Here is a 24778-nt window from a genome sequence, read left to right as displayed (position 1 = left end):
TAAGACTTAGTACCATATCCCCTCCAACATACTTTTCATTCACTTCGAAAGGCGTAGCAAACATAATCTCCTAACATGAAAGGGGTTGTTTAATGCCACGCTCCGCTTGTCCTAAGAGACCACCCAAGGGATCTTGTAGTCAGGTTTGATGACATGGTTCAGCGTATCATAATTGTGTTAATAAATGCCCATGTTGTCAAACACTGGAGAGACCTGGGCCATTGGCAACTAACAAGTGTTTTGCTTTAATTGATCGGATGGTCGCGCTGGATGACTTGGTTGACAGCGGGGTGTTTCGACACAACGAAGTAAAACACTGTTTGACATACTGATCAATAATCAATTTGATGGTTCATACTCGAATGTTTACATGCTCTTTGTTGTATGGCAGGAGTACTGCTTGGTGCAGTTGTCAGACAACTTATTTTTTTTAATATGGTAGGTGCTACCCGTACAACAAGAAATACTTCAAAAGTTTTAATAATTATGTACTACCAACTTCTAAAATAGCTTTGTTTATCAAATGTATCATATTTTCTATTTCTGTAAAAGTGAGTGAGTGAGTATGGTTTTACGCCGCTTTTAGCAATATTCCAGCAATATCACGGCAGGGGACACCATAAATGGGCTTCACACATTGTAGCCATGTCGGGAATTGAACCCGGGTCTTCAGCGTGACGAGATTTCTTTAAAATATTAATGTGTTCTCTGTGACATACAGAGTTCTCGCAATATTATACGTTTATCTCATGAAACATTGTATTAGTAGTAATAGAGAGTGATAGAGTTGATCCGCCGCTTTTACAAATATTCTAGAAAGGGAATTGAAGCTGTGTCTTCAGCACAAACACTCTGACCACTAGGCCACCCTACCCCCCCGAGCAAGTATTATAATTTGTTGAGCTCTCATTGGTCATTATTTTTTTTAAACATAAATCGTTAGAGTAGATCTTCTGCAACAAATGCTTACCGTTAATGGCCACTATGCTTGTCGTAAAACGCGACTGACAGAATCAGGAAGTCAGGTCAATTTTAGTGATGGCAAACTTCATATGCCATAAGTTCTCAATTCGAACTGAAAACCTTTAGCACTGTATCATTGTACACATAATAGACTTACGACTGATTTTGCACTCTTCTTCATTATGTGAAATTAGCTTTTTCCTCTCAAACGTTCAACCGTTCAGCCTCTTATTGTACATCCAAAACAAATTTAGTTATATTGATCAATAAAGCATGTAGCTGGCACAGGGTGTGAGTGGTTCTCCCGACTGCATTCCGACCTCAATCAACTCTTAGTTACTTACATTCGAGGTTGAGATCAAAGATTTTCAAATGCGGCCAAGTATGTTTCGATTTATTTCAAAGGAATGACGCAGTTACATTAATTCCTGTTACTAATATGGGCGTTTCATCAGTTGAAAGCAAAGACAGTTAGATCATAAAGAAAATCCACTGAGGAGTGAGTGAGTGAGTGAGTTGGGTTTAACGCCGTTTTTAACAGTATTCCAGTCATATCACGGCGTGTCAGCTTAATGTGGGAGGAAAGCCCGAAGTGATGCAGGTCTCAGACGTTTACCACTTCGGTGAAACCCACGAGCACGGGTATGGTGCTGACAAACCTAGAATCATAATCGGGGCGGACCGGGATTCGAACCCATAATCATAGGTTTCTGGCGAGCCCAAGGGAAGCAACTCTGCACAGCGAATCGCGGCGCCTTAGATGACTGGGCCACCCGTGCCCCCAAATCCACTGAGGAAGTTTACATGGCTTTACTTCACTGAGGAAGGATAGATGGATGGATATGTATCTGTTTAATAATGTCTGTGTCAGCAACTGTAGTAGGTGGATCCAACTTTACAGGTGAAGCATGAGATTCAACTGTCGCTTATAATACCCTTCCCTTACTTATTTCTTTTCTCACAAAAGAGGAAAATGCAACTTTGTCTTTTTACCGTAGTCTTAGTCCTGACTGGGGAAGGATTAGGCAGTTGCAGCTTTTGCTCTAACGCAACTTCTGTTGTGGAGGTAGATGCGCATATGGAACTTTACATATTTAGGAAAGTAAGGTCACCGTCTCTCTATTCCTGTGCATCAGAATGTCTGATGTCTTCAGTCTGTATGTCCTTCAACTTTGAGACCAAGACCCGCATCTGTGAACTCAACAGCAACAGAAGTGATCTAGTGGCCATCACAACGCGGCCAGGATTTCTTTACAGTGACATCAACAACTGGCCTAAGGTAGTTATATTGTAAATCATTATTTTATCTTATTTTTCGTTTTGAGCTCAAAATGTCAAAACCACATTAGATGGAATTTTCTTTAAATTCATTCCACATTGGTCTTGTATTTGCGAAAAATGACTGTTGTCATTGGTCGACAATAACTTTCGTCACTGAAACCTTAAGGTCCAGACTTGATTATTTACAGACCGCCTTCGTATTGCTAACTGCAGAATTATTCACCAGAGGAACGGACCAACCTACCAATTTCGTCACGATATGGCTGAAATATTGCTGATGTGATGTTAAATTTTAATCACTCACTCTGAACATCTCGGGCCAAAGTGATTGGGCTTAATGACATGTGGGTTAGTTTTAAGTGTTTAATATGTATAAACACCAGCAATGAGAAAAACACGCTTACCTGGTGTCATCACTGATTTTTAGTGATCCGTTCACATAACTGTCATTGCCTTTTATGTCTAATGGGATCTATTTCGACAGATAATCGAGAGTGATTATTCTCTGACGTTGACATTAGCGTTTCGAGTTCATACAAGATGCCCGCTTACAGTCCCACAGCTGTCTTATATAACGAAAAGACTTTCCAGAGTCTCTTCAGGATTTGGCCTTATGTGGGATGTTGTCTGCATAAAAGCGAACAGCCTCAGCTGAGAAATACTCGTTTTGAAACATTTGAGATCAGCTGATTGGGCTGTGCTAAATATCTATCTGAATCATGAGTATTGGAAGCACACTAAACACCAAATGAATGTATTGTTTATAAATAATCCCTCGCTGGCGCCTGTTCGGAGACACCTTGTCCTACGTCCAGGTGCCAATTAGATCGACTCGGACGGGCATCAGGTGAGACAGGTAAATCTTTACTGGTAAAAGAAAGTTAATTCTATTGAACGTTATCTTTTATTGAAATCATTTGGCTTGGACTGACATGATATGCCACAAGAGAAAGTGTTTCTCACAGATGACTTTTTCCATGACAAAGCATCTGCCTGGAGGTCGGTGTTTCGATCCCGGCTGTGTAACATCAAAAGATGTCAAAACCTGGTATTTGTTGTTTCCCTGTCTGGCGCTGGGTATTCAGAGGATAAAGCACCCACAGCCGGACGCACGCAAGCACGCACACACACGCACACTTTCAATTAGTACAATAATAATCGTGTGATGTATATTGATCGTGTTGATATCGCCCGACCTAACCCAAGAACAATAACTGAAACAAGAAGTAGGGTTTCAATGTACGTGTATGATTTCGTAACTGACAGTGATCTCTGAAATATATCATTAGTTGAGCGGCCCCATTAATCTGTTGCAATCGGTGGAAAGATCCAACTCCAAGATCCCAATAATGACAGATTGGTTAAACATACATGTTCTTACTTTGAGATTAAAATCAACCAATATGTTATATGACTAAGTTTTAATGTACAGAGTTTCAGGGTTGTGACGCACCACCTTCTGTTGCCAATGCTGAGATTCATTATGACGGTGTGTACGAAAGAGCAGTTGCAGAATACACTTGCAAGGACACTTCATGATGTGCACAGATAGAAACCACAGAGTTTGACAGTTGACAGGAAATTGGAACGGTTCTGTCGGTCCGTGCACACAGTAGAGTTGGGACAACCCGGTAAGATGGTTATGTGGTACAGGATGAACGTTTGGTATGAAGGTATCATTAATAATTGTGACAAGATGTATAGGTGAGATGAGATGGCCTCAATCATATCGACCAAATAAAATTCCTATAAGTATAAAAAAGACCACAATGACATGTTGTGTACATGGGATCACACACTTAGATAGGCAATGTCAGAGCTAGCAGAACTTTGCAACTTGATCCAGTTCAGTCTGCCCTTGTGTAAAATTTCACGATTCTTGTGACCATGCAAGAGAGGGAACGAACAGTATGTGGGTAGTGTATGTGTAATGGGAATTCGATATGCTTCCAACGAAAGAACGTGTCAGAAACAACAAAGGCAGTCATACAATAAAATGCATTTGAAACTGAAAGCATTTGTGTTGGCAATACAAATGTTTGCTACTGTGTTCCATAAACAGCATATAAGAACATCACATTACACAGCTGAGACAGAGACATGTTATTCTACAATTGATAAAGTCTTAGCCAGATTTTTATCCCTCCGACATATAATGACGGAGGGGATATAGCCATCAGTATGTCCGTCCGTCTGTCTGTCCGTCCATCTGTCCGTCTGTAATCATTGTTTGTCCGGAGCATATTTCCTAAACCGTACAACCTAGCGTCCCAAACCTTGGTACACTTACCAATCAGGCTCAGTAGAAGTGCCTTTTGCTATTTAGAGATTTTCAGAATTTTATATTTTTGTCATTTCCATGGAAAGATGATAAACTTAGGAAATTTGAAGGTAGTGCTCTTGTCCGGAGCATATTACCTAAACCGTACAACCTAACCTCCTACAACTTGGTACACTTACCAGTCAGGCTCAGTAGAAGTGCCTTTAGTTATTTAGAGATTTTTAGAATTTTATATTTTTGTCGTTTCCATGGAAATATCATCAACTTAGGAAATTTGAGGGCAGTGCTCTTGCCCGGAGCATATTTCCTAAACCGTACAATCTAGCTTCCCAAAACTTGGTACACTTACAGATTTAATTGTTTTTGTTTTTTTGTCGTTTCCATGGAAATATGATGACCATATCTCCCGAACCATACAACTTAGCTTCTCAAACGTTTACACAAGTATCAAGCAGGTTATGCTATTAACAGATTTATTTATTTATTATTTTTTTCAATTTAAATTGAAAATTGATGAACTTAGGGTAATGTCCTAGTCTGGAGCATATCTTCTAAACCACGTGACAGAGATTCACCAAACCTTATGCACATATCAATCATGTTCACTGGTAGTGCAGTTTGTTATTTATAGATTTTAGATCTTTTAAATTTGTAGCCCCTGACATATGTTGAAACAAGATGTTTAGGTTTTTTTTTTTTCAATCCCTAGTACATTTTCTTTATGCCTTTGTCATGAGGCTACTACAGAGCTATTCATATACGATTCTGCGAAGTAATTGTTATTACAATTTCATGAGATCATCAGAAAGTGAGCTACATGAACCAATATCTAATAACCTTCATTATATTTCTGGTTTTGGCATCAAGGAAAAAGGTTTCCTTGCCAATCTTAATACATTTGAAGGTACACAGTTTACCGACATGCCACGTCGCGGGAATAGGTCATCTTTGGATGACTCTTGTTTTGATCCGCAAATAAAAATGTTTGATGGCAAAAAAAATCAAGAATGTTTTTCAAACATTACATAAGACAAAATTAAAAGCAAAATAAAAAACATCCATTTGAGTTGATACTAGTATGTGTATTCCTGCTAAAGAAACATCACCTAAAAAGTGTTTGTAAGTGTTTGCAAAGGATTCAGAAATTATCGAGCATGTGAAACATTTTTAGTACCCTTTCTTTGTTTACATAGGTGATGAACTTCCTCATGGTCGTGCCTTGTGGGAGTTCAACAAGTTTCAAAGTGGCAATAAACATCACTCCAACGACTGTTAATCAGTAAAGGATAGACATTCGCATTCATAATTATTGTTTAGAAAAGAATAAGCGTGACTACTTAGAGAATGTTGTCACATGTATTAAGTGCGTAATTGGCTCCGTGGGAATTCCAGGTTAGAGTTGTTCCCCAGCAACATGCTTGCGACGCAACTTTTCGAGTGGTCAGGCACAGTGACTTTTCCCCCCACCCGGACTTTATCCCCCATGCGATCTCCAAGTTATCACATGCTATCTGAATATAAAAGCATATTATAAGCTAATGTAGGGAGTCGTCGTTCATGCATATGAAGAAGTTTAGACCAGTATTAAAGCATGTGTTGTTTAACAGGGCATTTTTTCACAGTGGCCACTGATGGAATATACAGATCGATTTGTCAGAAAGTCAGTCAATGTTCACAATTTGATTGGCTATAAATAAAAACAACAGTCTTTCTTCCAATCTCTTCAGGAAATGAATCACTTTGTTCCAAATGCATATATTTTTGTTCATTGAAAGCAAACGTCGAATGAACATTCCAGATTAAAAGAGACACTAGAGGACCACCATCGTCATTTCCATAATTCGTACCTGTTTTTTATTCGATCTGAAAACATATTTCAAAGTTTACATCAACAATTTGTTCCCGATTTTTTAGAGTATCTATTGATGTTCGTGGAGGAGGAAATCGTCTGTATCAAATTGGCTTCCGACTGGATCAAAACAAACTAGTATTCAACTCACTCTTCTCCGGAGTGTGGGGAAAAGAGATTATACTATCGCCGGTCCCTTTGGCAATAGTTACCGAGTCTCTGGTGGAGATACGACTGGACCAAGGCATGTACATGGTACGTTGTTGTTTCTTCGCATGTCCTCTACTTGAGCCTTGTCACGATCACAAACCTAGTACTAATTACTGCATCTGGGTTGGCATCTGTCTGATCAACAGTTAAATAAGACATAAATGTTTCTGAAGCAGTGAAAGCAATTACCCACTCTATAACATCCAAAGTGTCCAGCAGATTTGTAGGTGCTACCGGCTGTGATAAGTGGAAATGAAAAAATATATATTGCATGCTTAATTGTAGCGGTCCTATCAGTGAAGTAAATCATTGTCCTGTTGAGCGGCAGTTTTCTTTTATTTGGTATCGTTTCCCATAGGAGTGTGTAAAGTAGTTTTAGGCCTCTTGGATGTGCATTTAAGTCATGTCTGGGCATGTCACCCTTACTGTACCGGGTTTTTTGCAACTTTCAAGGGTTGCAGAGAAAGAATACAAATCAGTCAGGACATTTTAGGATTCCCCCCGTCATTGGATGTAACAATTCTCAATGATATATTTTGTGATTTTTCGGCCTTATTTAAGAATTGAAAATAAAAAAAAACGTACTATTTTCGAAAATGAATTACTTAAATAATAAATACATATGTCATTCTTAGGAAAAAAAATATTATTAGTAAATTAATGCGTTTGTCCTTAACTTTGAATGGCTATTAATTGAGTCACCTCAATCAGAAGAATGTGACTTTTCATTGTAAAATCAAGATGCAACTTTTTTCATTCTGTTTACGTTACATCCTCCATTACAACTATGATGAATTCCCTGTAACCATTTCGCCATGTTAGCCTTGTTTCGTACTTGTCGTCACCATATCCATGTCTCCTATCAAAAACATTGCACAGAATGTCTTTTGCTAAAGAGAGAAATGTGGTAAGACAGTTGTAATCGTGTCCAATAGAAGCTGTGGTTCCAATAGAACACAATGGAAATGTAATACCCTGGATATTCTAAGATGTTCCATTTGACTCATTGCAGCTAGCTGTAGATGGATCAAGCATAAACAACTTCACAGACAGATACCCGAATGAGATCCGAGAAGACGTCTTCATCCGTGGTGACGCCATCCTCACGGCGGCGCACATCACCATATGATGTTGTTGTCGGTATCAACTGACTCTCGTTAACAACCCCTGCATCCCACAGCAGAGCTAAATACTGTTTCTGGACATTCAAAGCTATGGGAACATTGTGCGCAGTCAGTGGAGTATCAGATATTGTTTTTTGTACAGGTATAAGTCGTGATACAATTGGTGACGTGTTTCAAATACAACTGAATATGGCAATCACTGGGCTTGTGTAGAACTCATTCTGGTTAAGTTGCGGTTTTCAAAGACGTATAGCTGGAATATTGCCAGAATATTGCGCAAAATGCTATCCATCGTTTTTTTATGTTTATGACACAATTTAACCATAGCGAACACCATTTGCTTTGATAACTTCCGGATAGTATTTATCGATTCCAAAAGGGATGCAGCCATTTGAAAACTTGAGGTATTTGCTATGTAACCTTTCCTCCTTTATGAGGGTATGACATTATCCTCGTGTTCGACGTCATGACGATCTCATGTTCTTGTTCATCCACCTTATCAATGCCACATGAAAGGAACAGGACGGTCAATATTCATAGCAGTACTTCCTACTGGCTGTGGAAAGTCTCTTCCGTTTCAAATGTTTATCCCACTGAAGCAAGAGACATGCGATGCCAGACATCATGGCAACATGGTCTAGGGTATTTATTTAATAGAATGGATGTATGATACATTGGATTACCGAAAGTGCTCTTTGTTGTTCAACCACTAATATATGTAATCGATATCATTTGGTTGAATGCAAAGATTAAAACATTAATATAGTTTTAATACCAGAAGCAACGACATGTTGTGCAGACTATTGTGTTTTGATATCAGGACTACAATAGCTGTAGTTGTGAACAATGGATATATTTATTACATTCGTTTACAAGAATGGAAATTAATTACAAGACTAAATAATTAAATTTTCCTTCTGTTCATTGAATTCCTGCATTCTGATTAACTGAATTGGTCACGTGTTTTTGCATCCATTGAATGTAAAAAAGTAAGCCATGCTCACTGAAGCCGACTACTTTTATTACTACAGAACGTCGTGGAATCCTAGTATTACATGCGAGGGAATTCCCTTTCTGCTCACGTGTATTGCCATGCACTGGGCATTTAGTGAAATTCATGCATATTCCCTGTCTATACAACCCTTGAGACCGAAGGATCTAATACAGTTTGCACATCGTTTTTTTTTATTCATGCCTCAATGAACCGAAAAAAATACAGTCAGTGGTAATTAAAAGTGACATTACGCATGTAGAAATCACAATGTACTTTGATTAGCAAACATTTCAACCAATTTGATTCACTACAACTGCCATTATTTTGAAAATATATATACTGAACTGCAAAATAAACCCCACCATGGATAGATATATGAGAAACCGTATTTGTCCAAACACTTTGAGACATATTAAAAGGATGACACTTGGTACAACTGATCATAAAGGTTGAAATTAAAGTGTCAAATGTTCTTACAGTGAAACACAACACAAGTTTTTGAGAAAATGGCATCACAAGTCAGTATCTCGTGTGTCCGCCATGTGCGTTGATGACTGCTGTGCAACGTCTATACATGGAATAACTGAGGTGAGTGATGAAGGCCATAGGCAATTGAGCACACGCTCTGAGGAACGCCAGACGCAGTTCAGCTGCAGTTGTCGGCCTTGGTCGGACGTCATTCAGCCGTCTTTGCATCTCGTCCCACAGGTGCTCAATGGGATTTATATCGGGACTGAGGGCAGGCCAGTGCATGGTTCTGATGCCATTCTGCTGGAGGAAGTCTTTTGTTGCACTTGCAGTGTGGGCACAGGCATTATCATGCTGAAACTTGTGGTTGCGGCGACATGCCAAATTAGGTATGGTGTGTGGTCTCAAAACTTGATCAATGTTCCGAGCTGCAGTGACACCATTGTCTCTCCCTGGACTGATGTTCTGGACTGACAGAGGGTGCAAGACAAATTCCTCACACCATGATGCTCGGACCACCCAACGAGTCTCTCTCAACAACACAAACATCCGAATAACGTTCCCCACGGCGTCGCCAGACTCTCTGCCATCTGCTGTTGAGATACGGTAACGGCTCTCGTTTGAGAAGAAGACTCTTCTCCACTGCTGGTGGCGCCAATGCTGGTGCTGTGTTGCCCACTGAAGACGGTCCCGGCGATGACATGGTGTCAGAATGGGTCCTCGGTGTGGCCTGTGACAGTAGAGGTGTCTGCTCGTCAATCGTCGATGCATGGTGTCTACTCTTATGTGTTGCTGGTGTGTCCCTATGGTCTGTCAAGCAGTTTCCGCAGCAGAAACAAAGCGATCTTGAAGATCCTGTCGCACAATCTGACGATCCTCTCGTCGGGTGGTGACCCTTGGTCTTCCACTACGTGGTCGGTCATCTGTAGTGTTGGTGGTCTGGTACCGTTGCTGGAGCTTGTATATGGTCCTTACACGGACTTGAAATGCATTGGCTACTTGCCAGGCAGTTTTTCCAGCTTGCAATCGTCCAAGGGCTTGGTGTCGCTGATTTCTTGTCAATCTTGACATAAGGTAGCAATTCAGTAACGAATTAATGTTATCCCTTTTGGATGGATTTTTACAGACATTAACTGACAACTTTTCATGCAATGTTAATTGGGGTGACGTTTCTTTTGCATTTCAGTATATATTTTGCGCTTAAATGCCAACATAAAAAACTTTTTTTCAGTTCCCCGTCAAAGAAATATAACTTCCTTTGTCAATTTGTTTTGTCAATGAAACATGTATTATTTGTGTATTCAAATAAATATATCTTCCGTTAGCATCAGCAAGACTTTTGTTGTATTTTTAAGTATGCATCATAACCTAAAGATCCTATCATGAGCACTGGAAATAAATACTGTTATAAGTATATATGTTGAGGCACAATTGCATTTCCTCTTACACATGGAGCTGTCTCCCCCTGGACCACAACTTCAAAGAAAGAACATCGAACAGTTTTTCAGTTCTTACAAGGCGTGTCAGACGAATGTGCGGGGAACGTCTAAATGATACACATATTGGACGTTTACCACGTTGTTGAAACATACAATCAAAACCTTGAAACATAAACGGCGCCATTCTGAGATACGAACCCGCGTTTATGGCATGAAAATCAGATCTTTGTGTTCGCTCCCGCGACATAATCGGCCTGGGAACACATCAGGTTAGGAACGGCCTCTGTCAAACTGTGACTGACCGATGAAATATATATTAGCTAATCAGAAAGAATCATTTCTCGATCGTTGCAAAACATTTCAGACTTTCATTTCAGACGACGATTCGATAAATATATTTGACACTGTTCTCAGCTCAAAATTTGAAAACTGAACAAAAGAAGATTCTGCAATGTCTAACAGATGGCTGAGATTGTATGACATAGGCTTTACATAGTCTCTTGTGTTTAAAACGTTTAACCGATTGTAGATGGATGGGGAAGGCAATGTCTAGTATTCAGAATCAGTCCTACATAACTGTCATTCGGACTGCCCCAGAACAGCATGACAAGAGGATGAATTTAACTTTCCAATAGTCAACTTTCTTTTTATTTCCTGCAATATTCCAGCAGCTCCAGCGTTTGGTGGTGTTAGACCATTTGAGATTAAATCGAGCATGGCATCATACTTTTTTATAGTGATTCATACACAATGTTCAACATAAAATCAGAATCGTCAACTCTGCTTGTAACAGAGATTTTGTATAATTGGTGGATAACTATTTTTTTTATTTTCCAAGACAACTGTTGGACACAAGTTTGTACCTGACATGTTAGTTGCCTTTGTGTATATTTGTCTTTCAGGTAATTGATTAGACATTTGTTTACTGAAATATTACCTCTTAACGTCTATTAATATTTGTAATGAAAGTGTGAAACGCACAAAATGTGACAGATGATGTTCAGACAGACTGAAAGCTGACACGAAAGAAAAGGCGGAAAAGTTTAATATATTTTTATCTTTTCCGTGTTGTGGGAACGATACATTTTCGCCCAGGGTTAATTTTAATTGTTCATCTTCATTTTAAGTATTGTGTTGGTATTCATTTGGCGCTGAGGGGTATGAAGGAGCACAGGTCCATAAGGATGTTCAGGCACCCATGAATGACCTCATCAGGACCTTTCTGTACACGACATTTGGTTTGACTGGTAATGTTCTTTAAACATGCTATCGTCAATAAGCAACACACCATATCAATATAAAGCGGCAGCTGTATCTTAATCTCGACCAAATGATGAGAAAAAGGGCAGTAAAGCAACTCACGTGCTAAGTCTCTGCCAATAATCCTACTACAAATTCATAAAACTACCTATTTACATCTCTATTTTTTAATCAATTCTATTTCTTTGAAAAAAAACAATAATATAATTATAATATTACCAATATTATGAAAAAGAACCTTTATGTATTGGAGACCCAGCGTGTAATAGTGAAAATATTGAAACATTTTACAATTGCTATGGGTGATCGATCGGCAGCCATTTTTCTAAAAAATCGGTATGTATTCATATATTTGTTTGTTTGTTTGTTTGTTGCTATATGACGGCGGTCTGTATCATAATCTAGTCTGGACCAGACAATCCACTGATTGACATCATAAGCATCGATCCACATAATTGGGATTGATGACATGTATCAAACCAAGTCAGCGACCCTGACCACCTGATCCCGTTAGTCGCCTTTTACTACAAGCATAGTCACCTTTTATGACAAGTATGGGTTGCTTAAGACCTATTCTACCCTGGAATCTTAACGTCTCGTATTCATATGCACGTTTTATTGTGTGAAAAGGCTTAATATATTCTAAAAGGGTTCAGTAGCAAAAAGGAAACCTTTTTTTAACCACACAGTATCAGGCATTCTTCAATGTGTATTATGTATTCATGTACTACATGCACAGTGACTCTACTCGTCTTGTCAAAAAACGTCAATCATCACAACATTGACTACCAATTATTAGAGAGTAACACAAATAAAGAATGAACTCCATCTGTTTAACAACAAATACATGAACTCAAACTGATATCAGACTAAAAGTACACTTAATTATAATTCCTCGCAAAATGTACACCAAATTCATACAAATAAATTGGACCTAAAACAGTTTTTTGTCAAAATAATATATCCAATAAAATTGACACACAAATACTTCTTTCACATTGACATCATCACAAATCAGGCAATTTCATGCTCTGGATATTTTTTTTTTATTTTTCATTTTTCAAGACGAAGATATCTTCGTTTCTATCCTGTTTTCGTATCAAAATAATGTAACCACAAATGAGGCTGCGAGGCCCCTTTTGGTACACAAGATTTCAGGGGTCTATTTAGAGGGTATTCAGTACTCAGCGATGTGGTACGCAGGACTCATATACAATCGTATTTGTTATGCAGATGCAATATTTATATAAAATTGTAATGGTGTACACCAAAGTTTCCTTTATATATGTATTCTTTTTCCATATGTTTTCAGTAATTGACTTGAAATCGAAACCCTTTTCACAATGCTTTTGTGATTTGTGTTGAGTAGTATTCTGGTTTCAGGGTGGAGTAAATGAAAGATGAGATGGTATAAGGTATTCAGGGAAAGAGGGGGTTGGTATCCTCAAAAATGTAGCAAACTTCATCCTGCATGTTTTGTGAATATAGTAAGAGAGACCTTTACTTGCAGAATCAGAAAAGGGTTTCATGTACGCCAGACCATGAACTGAATATCTGAATTTATGTACACCAAAATTGTGCCAAATACATAATCTTAGCATGTAATCTGATTAAAAGTGCATGGTCCTTTGTAATTGTTGTCGAGGGTAGTCTGTCATGGACTATATGTAACAATGTAATATATTTGTATTTACTTAACCAAGTTTGTTTAGTTTGTGTGGATTCAACGAACACAAAACGGCTGGTCCATTTGGTTTTCAATTCCCTCCTCGCTACATAGATCTTTTTGCTTGGCAATTACAAGACCTCGCATTTGGTACTTTTGTTTGATGAACTAGTACACCCCCACGACCACACAATATCTAAGTTTGCGTCTTCAATATGCCGAGAATAACAGAAAATCACTTCATTGTGATGTAGATTTATATACAGTTAAGAAGACAATATGGCGGACGTCTCTCCGCAAAGACGTTACAACCTGAATTTGTGATGATTGTGGTATCAGGGCAGTTCTGTGTTGCTTTTTAGATAACAAAGAAATCACCAGGGACTCTTTTTTTATGTAAATATGTACATTGTAAGAGTCATTAACATGTCCTTAACGTCTCTTTTTCTAAGATCTCCTTTATCAGCAAATATTTACTCCACAGTTTACTAAGTACCATATCACCTCCAACATACTTTTTATTCACTTCGAAAGACGTAGCAAACATAATCTCCTAACATGAGAGGGCTTGTATAATGCCGCGCTCAGCCTATCCAAAGAGGCCACTTAAGGGATTGTGTTGTCAGGGTTGAAGACTTGGTTCATCATATCTCAATTTTGTGAATCGATGCTCACGTTTTCAAACACTGGATTGACCTGCGCCATTGACAACTAACAAGTGTTTTGCTTTAATTGATCGGATGGTCACAATGGATAACTTGGTTGACAGCGGGGTGTTTCGACACAGGGACGTAGATCAGTGTTTGATATGCTGATCAATAATCGATTGGATGATCAATACCGCTACAAGGAAACGCTTCTATAGTTTCACTTCAATCGATGGCACATCTTGATAATTATATACTACCAATTCATAAAATAGCTTGGTTTCCCAAATGTATTATACATTTCTATTTCTTTTAAAATAATGTGTTCTCTGTTGCATACAGCGTTCACGCAAAGCTATGAGTCCTATTAGAGAAAGTGATTGAGTTTATCCGCCGCTTTTATAAATATTCAAGCAATAGAATCGAACCTGGGTCTTCAGCACGAACACTCTGATTCCTAGGCTACCCTACCGCCCGAGCAAGTACTTTATTTTGTTCAGCTCTCTTTGGTCATTATTAATTTAAAATATAAAAAGTCAGAATAGGTCTTCAGCAACCAAAACTTCCGGTTAAAGGCAGCTCTGCTTGTCGTAAGAGGTGACTGACGGGATCGGTTGGTCAGGCTCGCTGACTTGGTTGATGCGTGTAATCGTATCCCAATTGCGTAGATCGATGCTCATGATGTGAATCACTGGATTGTCTCGGCCAGATCCTATTATGTACAAATCGCAATAGCTTGAATATTGGTGAATGCGACATTAAACAACAAAATCAAATATATAAGTACATTCATGAGTAGTTTTGGCTGAAACTCCGTCAACTGTGACCCAGTGGACTTAAAGCACATCAAATTTATTTGAGCTACGAGTCCCTTAGTAGTGCAGGGATGTGCTAAATATCACATTTTCATCGATCTTGGAGCCAAATCAATGTGAAAGAAAACGTCTTCGGTGTTATTTCTGAACTATTCAAAGGGGCATCATCTACTGTGCCCGATGTGTCAGGATCCCATGATTGTGGGAAAAACATTAAGCACTGTATCACTGTACATAAAAGCAGTTCCATAGAGTTGCGATCGATTTGCACACTTGTTTGTTTGGCGAAATTGACTTTTTTCTCTCAAACGCTCAATCGTAGTCTTTGATTGAACATCCAAGGCAGTCTGAGTTATATTGATCTTTCAACAATGAAGCATGTGGCTTCGCCGACTGCATTCCGACCTCAATCAATTCTTAGTTACTTGCTTTCGAGGTTGAGATCAAAGATTTTCAAATCTGGTCTGGTATTTTTCCACTCATTGCAAAGAAAAGACGCAGTTACATTCATTCCTGTTTCTCACATGGGCGTTGCTTCAGTTGAAAGCAAAGACAGTCAGAAAACAAAGAAAACCCACTGAGAAAATTTACATGGCTTTACTTCACTGGGGATTGGTAGATGGATGGATTTGTATCTGTTTAAAAATGTCTGTGTCAGCAACTGTAGTAGGGGAGTCCAACTTTAGATGTGAAGTATGAGATTCAACATTCATTACTGATACCTTTCCCTTACTTATTTCATTTCTCACAAAAGAGGAAAATGCAATTTTGTCTTTTTACCGTAGTCCTTGTCCTGATTGGGGGAGGATTAGGTAGTTGTGGCACTTGCTTCAACGCATCTTCTGTTGTGGAGGAAGATGCGCATATGGAACATTACGTGTTTAGGAAAGTAAGGTCACCGTCTCTCTATTCCTGTGCATCGGAATGTCTGATGTCTTCAGTCTGCATGTCCTTCAACTTTGAGACCAAGACCCGCATCTGTGAACTCAACAGCAACAGAAGTGATCTTGTGACCGTCACACCGCGGCCAGGATTTCTTTACAGTGACATCAACCACTGGCCTGAGGTAGTTATATTATCATTCACTTATTAATCCTATTTTTCGTTGTGAGGTCAAAATGTCAAAACCATGTCATGTAACTTTCTTTACATTCTTTACACATTGGTATACCTTTTTATATTTACTTTATGTTAAGAAGAAACTGTGATATTTATGTTTATTTGTTTGTTGTATAAACATACTGGATTATGTTTATATTTGCGAAAAATGACCGTTGTCATCAGTCTACAATAACTCAAAGATCTTACACCATCAAATCCCTGAGGTCAACCGTACACCTTGTGGTCTGGACACATTAAACCATTAAACCAAGTGTGTGGCCTAACTTCTGTTATCTATAGCCCGATTATTTTAATGTATTTTTGTCTAATCATTTATGGGGGCACAGGTGGCCCAGTCGTATAAGGCGCCGTGATTCGCTGTGCAGAGTTGCGTCCCCTGGACAAACCTATGGTTGTGGGTTCGAATCCGGGTTCATCCCGATTATTTTTCTAGGTTTGTCGGCACCATACCCGTGCTCGTGGGTTTCACCGAATTGGTAAACGTCTAAGACCTGAATCACTTTCCTCCCACATTAAGCTGACACGCCGTGATATAACTGGAATAATGTTAAAAGCGGTGTTAAACCCAACTCACTCACTCTAATCATTTATTATTTCAATTGTCCTCAGAATAGTTTTGTTTATAATCTATGATAATACAGTTCTACTGTCATCGGGGTATCTATGCAGTCTTAGTATATTTATTATTAATGTAAAACTTTCTCTAGTCGTGTGATGATCCGGGGTAGAATGGGTTTTCAGCAACCCATGCTTACCGTAAAAGGCAACTATGCTTGTCTTAAGAGGCGAGTAATGGGATGGGGTGGTCAGGCTCGCTGACTTGTATGAACCAATGTTATCTATCCCAATTGCAAGGATCACTGGATTTTCTGGTCCAGACACGATTATTTACAGACCGCCGCCATAAAGCTGGACGATTCCTGAGTGCGGCCAAGAACAACCAACCAAACCAACCAACCAACCTACCAATCTCGTCGCGAAAATCGTGGCTGAAATATTGTCGATGTGATGTTAAATTTTAATTCACTTTCTCTCTCTGAACATCTCGTGCCAAGGTGATTGGGCTTAATGACATCTGGGTTAGTTTTAAGTGTTTAATATGTGTAAACAACACCAATGAGAACAACACGCTTACCTGGTGTCATCACTGATTTTTAGTGATCCTTTCACATAACTGCCATTGCCTTTTATGCCTGATGGGATCTATTTCGGCAGATAATCGAGAGTGATTACTCTCTGACGTTGACATTAGCGTTTTGAATTCATACAAGATGCCTGCTTACAGTCCCACAGCTGTCTTATATAACGAAAAGACTTTCCAGAGTCTCTTCAGGATTTGGCCATATATGGGACGTTTACTTGATAAAAGGAAATCACTCCCTAACAGCATCAGCTGTGAGAAACTCGTTTTGAAACATTTGAGATAAGCTGATTGGGCTGTGCTAAATATATATCTGAATCATGTGCATTGGAAGCGCACTAAACACCATATGAATGTTTTGTTTTTAAATAGTCACTCGCTGGCGCCTGTTCGAAGACACCTTGTCCTACGTCCAGGTGCCAATTAGATCGACTCGGACGTGCATCTTGTGAGACAGGTAAATCTTTTACTGGTAATAGGTAATTCTATTTTACGTTATCTTTTATTGAAATCATATGGATTGGACTGACATGATATGCCATATGAGAAAGTGTTTGTCACGAATGACTTTTTCCAGGACAAAGCGCCTGCCCGGTGATGGGTGTTTCCACCCCGGCTATGTCACATCAAAGTATATCAAAACCTGGTATTTGTTGTTTCCCTGCCTGGCGCCGGGCATTAAGGGAATAAAACAAGGACTTGTCAGAGTGGGCCACACATATTAAACTGCGCGATGGCATTTCAGTCGGCGAACAAAGAATAAGTTATTAGTCATGACTAGTAACCGCAGCCACACCCACACATGAACGAACACACACAGACACACAATTGGTGCAAGTATAATCATGTGATGTATATTGATCGTGTTGATAGCGACCTGACCTAACCCAAGAACAATAACTGAGAAAAGAAATAGGGTTTCAACGTCCGAGCATGATTTCTTAACTGTCAGTGACCTCTGAAATGTATTAGTAGTTGGGCGGCCCCATTAATCTGTTGCAATCGGCGGCGTTCAGCTCTAAAATCCCAATAATGACAGATTGGTTAAACATACATGTACTCACTTTAAGCTTAAAATAAACCAATATGTTGTATGATTGCGTTTTAATGTACAGAGTTTCAGGGTTGTGGCGCACCACCTTCTGTTACCAATGCTGAAATTCATTATGACGGTTTGTATGAAGGAGCAGTTGCAGAATACACTTGCAAGGACAACTTCATAATGTGCACGGATAGAAACAGCAAAGTCTGTCAGTTGACAGGAAATTGGAACGGTTCTGTCGGCCCGTGCGCACAGTACAGTTGGGACAACCCGGTAAGATGGATATGTGGTACAGTATGAACGTTGAGTATGAAGGTAGCATCAATAATTGTGACAAGATGTATAGGTGAGATGGACTCAATAATATAGACCAAATAAAACCGAAGTAAGACTGCAATGACACAGAGCGTACGTGGCATTACACACATAGATCGGCGATGTCAGAACTAGTAGAACTGGTCTTTGGAACTTGATCCGGTTGGTCTGCCCTTGTGTAAAATATAACGATTTTTTATGACTGTGCAAAAGAGTGAACAAACAGTATGTGGAAATACATGTGTAATGGGAATTCGATTCGATATCAGTTGGACAAAATCATGTGTCAGAAACAACAAAGGCAGTCGTACAATAAAATGCATATGAAACTGAAAACATTTGAGTTGGCAATACAAATGTTTGCTACCGTGTTCCATTAACAGCATATAAGAACATCACATCACACGGATGCCGCTGAGACAGAGACATGTTATTCTACAATTAATAACGTCCATGCTAGATTTTTTGGATCTGCAAATAATTTTTTTGATGCAATAGGAAATCAAGAATGTTTTCCAAACATCCCGAAAGACGTTACAAATTAAAAATGAAATCAAATATAAAAAACGTCACCTTCATTTGAGGTGTTTATGCCAGTAGGTATACTCCTGCCAAAGTAACTGAGTGAGTTCAACGTCGCATCGGCATTATTTCAGCCATATAGCGACCAGACCAAGTTAATAAATTTACAATTTACTTGTTAAAGCATATATTCTATTTAAAAACAAGTTGTGAAACATATTTGAGCATAACAATATCATGTATAAAGTTCTAAAACACGGGTTATAGGCCACCAGTAACCAAAGCTGGGCCACCTCGATGGGGATCGTGGGGACTTACAGTACATGTGCTTCCTGCATGATACCCCAGGAGAATTTAAGTCATCGCTTTAGCTACTGGTGGTTGGACAATTAGTTTACGATACTTTAACCCCCTGGACAGAGCCTTCCATAATGTATGTAAATGTTTGCAAAGAATTCAGAAATTATGCAGCTTGTGAAACATTTTAATACCCTTTTCTTCATTTACATAGGTGATGAACTTCGTCATGGTCGTGCCTTGTGGGAATGCAACGAATTTCAAAGTGGCAATGAACATCACCCCAACCGTTATACGGTAAAAAATAGATATTCGCATTCATAATTTGAAGAACAAAAGAATAAGCGTGACTACTCAGAGTGTGTATTTGGCTCTGTGGCAATTCAAGGTTAGCGTTGTTCATCAGTAACATATGCTTGCGACGCAACGGTTCGAGTGGTCCCCTGACTAGCCCCCTGACGGTTTCATAAAATCAAACACTGGATGGTCTGCCCCGGACTCGATTATTTACAGGTAGGCAGTCATACTGATTGAATATGACGGACTGCGGTGGTACAAACCTTCCTGTAATAATTACTCTTAATGTAAAAAGATTTTTACATTTAAGTGTTGCAGGTTAACCCTAGATACAACCCTCAATGTAAAAATACTCTTTGTGTAAACATATTTTACATTTAACTATTGCAGGTTAACCCTTGTAACAACTCTGAATGTTACAAAATACTCTTAATGTAAAAGGGACAGACTGCGGAGTTTAATAGCAAATACTTATGCTCACTTGTTTATTTCTATGTTGTTATTTAACGCTACAGTCAGACATCGTCAAGCTTTATGATGTAACATAGGTCACCTGAATTGCACCCAGCTTATGGTTTCTCTGCTAACAGAAGGACATGCATCTGCTGCACTTCAAGCCTAGGTGTGACACAATCTGGCATCTATGTTAGAAGATACGGACTCTCAAGACCGTACGTGTGGCGAGTCATTAAAGCCACACTTTACATATTGTGTTTGTACTTATGAGAGTTTCGATATCACATTGGAATCAAGACAGACAAGAGATGACTCATTTTGGGCAATGTCATGTGATTAACTTCAAAAGCATTTATCAATCAGTGACATTGCTATTAGATAATCTTTGAAATACATGTATATCTTTCTAAAATCATTGTAAAATGGACACGAAAACGAATTTCATTTTCTCTCACTAGATTACATGATGAACAAATGCTTTTCAAGTTGATTATGGGCGATGTTCTTACTTCATTTACAAATAGGTCAACTAAATCAAGTATATATTTTATTAAATGTTTTCTTAAATTATCATTCATGAGTACTGATAAATATACTTCTGGCTGAAGCAAAGTTTTGAATTTTTGCGATATTCATAACGTGGACTTTCCTCCAAAGTGTAATGCCATTCTAGGTAGAACCTATTTATAGACAGATTTCGATGTTATTTTGGGCCCTGGGCTCTTTTGGGGTGGCTCCCCTGTCGGGGTTGGTTGGGGTGCTAGGTTCTTGGGACTTGTTTTTGATAACCACTTAGCTTTCCTTCCACATGTTAGGTGCCTTTGCGCTGAATCCCTGGAGGCGCTGGATTTATTGAAAGTCGTTTCTAATTCGAGGTGGGGAGGGGATTGGGCGGCCCTCTTACACCTGCACAGGTCGCTGATCCGTACAAAGCTTGATTGCGGCTCCGTCGTCTGTGATGGAAGGCCTTTTTCTTGGGAGGCGCCGTCTAGGATTGTCTTTGCAATGCATCACTAAATTGTATTCTAGTCGGTCGAATCCGGCTTTTGAGTGCGTGTTCAGTCCTCTCTGTGAGGATCATTGCAGTGGGAAGTCAACACTCACTCAGCCACTCGGAATCAGAAAAAAGTTTGCCATTTCGGCTCCTAAACTTTTTTCATTTCTTCTTTGGCAAATGGTAAGCCAGGGGTAGACCTTCTATTAACAAAACTAAAGAAATCAGATCGTAACCAACTCATTTACCAACAAGAATACAATCATTTATGAAACACTAAAGACACTTACAAATCTATATTTACATATGGATCGAATGCTGGTTGCGCAGGTGCTACTGTCACTGTCAATGGATCCAGAGCAATATCTGCACGATTACCAGATGAAACTTCCATATTCACAGCAGAAGGAAACGCCATTTTAACAGCACTAACATATATCAATAACCAATCAAAACATAAACAATTCATTATATTTTCAGATTTTATTTCGTGCCTTCAGGCGATTAAAATATGTCATCCGAACATCCACGTTTAATCCAGATTCTTGAATTAATAAATGATCTTACTACTGGCCAATATAACCTCGTCTTTTGTTGGTTACCAAGCCATGTTGGTATCATTGGTAACCCAATGGCCGATGCTGCAGCAAAAACAGCCCTCAACAAATCTGTGACAGCACTTCTTATACCATACACTGATTACAAACACGTAATTAGATCTTACATCCGTATTCCTTATGCAAAAGAAATGGGACCCCCAAGTAAGTAATAATAAATTACGGTAAAACTACATGGATTGTCAGTCAAGATTTGAAGAGGTCATAATGCGACGATGTCGTATTGGATATAGCAGCAATATACGCATGAATATGTAGAACCTCCGTTTTGTATCCCCTGTGATGAAAATTACTTGCTTGAATGTATTGATTATTCAATTACAGGGGATAAATATTTTAGTGTCAAAATAGTGAAGGCAATGTAAATTCCCGTTTAATCATTAACCTTTTTAACGATATTGAACAGATTCACAAATTTTGACTGAAAAAGTTATGAATTTCATAAATCGGTAGTGTAAGATTATTAACTGAGATTGTTTGTGGCTGTGCCCTCTACGGCGGTTAAAGTACCGTAAATTTATTGTCCCATTGAGAGGGTATGTAAGACCACCTCATTCACAGAATATCTTTTTCTACCCCATTTTTACAGCAGAATATTCATTCACTTTTTAGCTCCGGATAAACTTGCATCAATTGCCAGAAACTAACGGATCCCGCTGGGGAACCATGCAGGTAGCAGAGCTATCATAAGTCTCCTTGGTCCCTAGTATGATGACCTTACCTTTGTTGCTTGCGACCTATAGCCCCATTCTTATATCGTCTCATTGCCCATTAATCGTTTTTTTAGTCAAAGTCAAAGTCATTAAGTCAAAATGTGATATATTGCAAGTTATTATACTGTTCTCCGTTGACAGATTTTTATAAATATGGGGTAAATTATTCAGGTCACGCTATTGCTGAAATATTGCCAACGTGACTTAAAATTAAATTCACTCACTCACTCACACACTATACAGTCGTTTAAAACCAAAACCATGAGAAGATAAAATACTTGTTATATGCGATGTCAAAGTATTCTTTTGCAAGTTATATAAATGTTTAATCATGTTGTAAGCTAATTTATGGAGACGTCGTTCATGCATATGAAGACGTTTAGACTAGTATTTCAAACGTCTAATATTGGGCCACTAGCATTTGTTATCGTATCTCATCATCCGTCCATCTTTTAACAGGGCAGTTGTTCACAGTTGTCACTGATGGGATACACAGATTGATTTGTTAGAAAGTCTGTCAATGTTCACAATTTGATTGGCTATAATAGTAAATAAGTCTTTCTTCCAATCTCTTCAGGAACTGAATCACTTTGTTCCAAATACATATTCTTTTGTTCATGGAAAGCAAATTTCGAATGAGGATTCCAGATTGAAAGAGACACTGTAGGACCATTATCGTGTTTTCCAAAATTCGTATCTGTTTTTAATACGATCTGGAAACATATTTCAAAGTTTACACCAACAATTTGTTCCCGTTTTTTTAGAGTATACATGGATGTTAACGGAGGAGGAAATCTTCTGTATCATATCGCCTTCCGACTGGATCAAAACACTCTTGTATTGAACACACGCTTTTCCGGAGTGTGGGGAACACCAATTGCTCTATCGCCGGTCCCATTGGCAGTGGGAACGGAGGCTCTGGTGGAGATAAGACTGGATCAAGGCATGTACATGGTATGTTGTTGTTTCTTCGCACATCCTCTACTTGAGCTTTGTCGAAATCACAAATTGGCAGTAATTACTACGTCTGGGTGGGCATCTGTCTGATCAACATTTACAGACAAAATATGTTTCTAAAGCAGTGAAGGCAATAAACCAGTTTTGTTTTCTTTGGGATCGTATGCCATAGGAGCGTAGGTGTAGGCCACAAGAATGTGTATTTAAGTCATGTCAGGGCATGTCACCCTCACTGTGCCCAGGCACAAACGTTTACCTCTTTGGAGAAACCAACCAGCAGGCATATAGTGTTAAAAGCAATACAAATCAGTCAGGGCATTTTTTTATTCCCCCGTCATTTGATGCAACAACAATTCTAAATGTTATATTTGTTATTTTTCTGCCTAATTTCAGAATGCAAAATAAAAAAAAATAGTATTTTACTTTAAAAAAATACATATGAATTTTAATGTATACTTCATTTTGGGGAATGAAATATTTATAAATTTATTTTTTTTCGTCTTTGTCCTCAATCAGAAGAATGTGAATTTTCATTGTAAAATCAAGATGCAACTTTTTTCATTCTGTTATCTTACATCCCCCATGATGAATATCCTTGAGCCATCCTTGAGCCATTTCGCCATGTTAGCCTTGTTTCGTACTTGTCGTCACCATATCCTCCTATCAGAAACATTGCACAGAATGTCTTTTGATAATGCGAGAAATGTCCTAAGACAGTTGTTAGCGTCTCCAATAGAAGCTGTGGTTCCAATAGAACACAATGGAAACGTAATACACTAGATAATCTAAGATGTTCCATTTGATTCGTTGCAGCTAGCTGTAGATGGATCAAGTATACACAACTTCACAGACAGATACCCGAATGAGATCCGAGAAGACGTCCGTATCAGTGGTGACGCCAACGTCACCTCGGCGCACATCACCATATGATGTGATGACTCTCGGTAACAAACTCTGCAACACGAAAACATCTCACAGCAAAGCTAAAAACTGTTTCTGGACATACAAAGCTATGGGAACATTGAATCATTGTGCACAGTCAGCGGAGTATAAGACATTGTTTTTTCATAGATATTTAACGTCCTGATACAATGGGTGACATATGTTTCAATTGCAATTAAACATGGTGGTCTCTCGGCTTGAGTTGTTCTCTTCCTTGGTAAGTGGCGATTTCAAAGACGTATTGGTGGAATATTGCCAGAATATTGGTTGGTCAGGCTCGCTGACTTGGTTGATGCATGTCATCGTATCCCAATCGCGTGGATCGATGCTCATGATGTCAATCACTGGATTGTCTTGTCAAGTCTC

The 24778-nt window shown here is 38.9% G+C and overlaps 2 protein-coding genes across 2 annotated transcripts; both read left to right on the top strand.

Annotated features, from left to right (window-relative positions):
* The first annotated feature begins 1936 nt into the window (after window positions 1–1936).
* Window positions 1937–7713, top strand: LOC139472897 (uncharacterized). Its single transcript, XM_071255360.1, has 4 exons — window positions 1937–2242; window positions 5719–5804; window positions 6440–6629; window positions 7597–7713. The coding sequence occupies exons 1-4, from the start codon at window positions 1937–1939 to the stop codon at window positions 7711–7713; spliced, it is 699 nt and encodes a 232-aa protein (XP_071111461.1).
* A 7877-nt stretch (window positions 7714–15590) lies between these two features.
* Window positions 15591–24510, top strand: LOC139472880 (uncharacterized). The gene is made up of 6 exons (XM_071255347.1): window positions 15591–16063; window positions 17633–17717; window positions 18376–18575; window positions 19651–19733; window positions 23278–23467; window positions 24284–24510. The coding sequence occupies exons 1-6, from the start codon at window positions 15758–15760 to the stop codon at window positions 24398–24400; spliced, it is 981 nt and encodes a 326-aa protein (XP_071111448.1). The 5' UTR covers window positions 15591–15757; the 3' UTR covers window positions 24401–24510.
* Window positions 24511–24778: the final 268 nt, after the last annotated feature.

The sequence above is a fragment of the Haliotis cracherodii genome, unplaced genomic scaffold (genome assembly GCF_022045235.1).
Source record: "Haliotis cracherodii isolate W230 unplaced genomic scaffold, xgHalCrac1.p SCAF_25, whole genome shotgun sequence".
NCBI lineage: Eukaryota > Metazoa > Mollusca > Gastropoda > Lepetellida > Haliotidae > Haliotis > Haliotis cracherodii.
Note: the sequence above shows the minus strand (reverse complement) of the source record. Positions and strands in the feature narration are given on the sequence as shown.

Coding starts and splice junctions, on each gene's coding strand:
- LOC139472897 (XM_071255360.1), top strand. CDS start 1,937: ATGCAACTTTGTCTTTTTACCGTAGTCTTAGTCCTGACTGGGGAAGGA. Junction 5,805..6,439: donor ACTCCAACGACTGTTAATCA/GTAAAGGATAGA, acceptor CCGATTTTTTAG/AGTATCTATTGATGTTCGTG. Junction 6,630..7,596: donor TGGACCAAGGCATGTACATG/GTACGTTGTTGT, acceptor GACTCATTGCAG/CTAGCTGTAGATGGATCAAG.
- LOC139472880 (XM_071255347.1), top strand. CDS start 15,758: ATGCAATTTTGTCTTTTTACCGTAGTCCTTGTCCTGATTGGGGGAGGA. Junction 17,718..18,375: donor ACGTGCATCTTGTGAGACAG/GTAAATCTTTTA, acceptor TTTAATGTACAG/AGTTTCAGGGTTGTGGCGCA. Junction 19,734..23,277: donor ATCACCCCAACCGTTATACG/GTAAAAAATAGA, acceptor CCGTTTTTTTAG/AGTATACATGGATGTTAACG.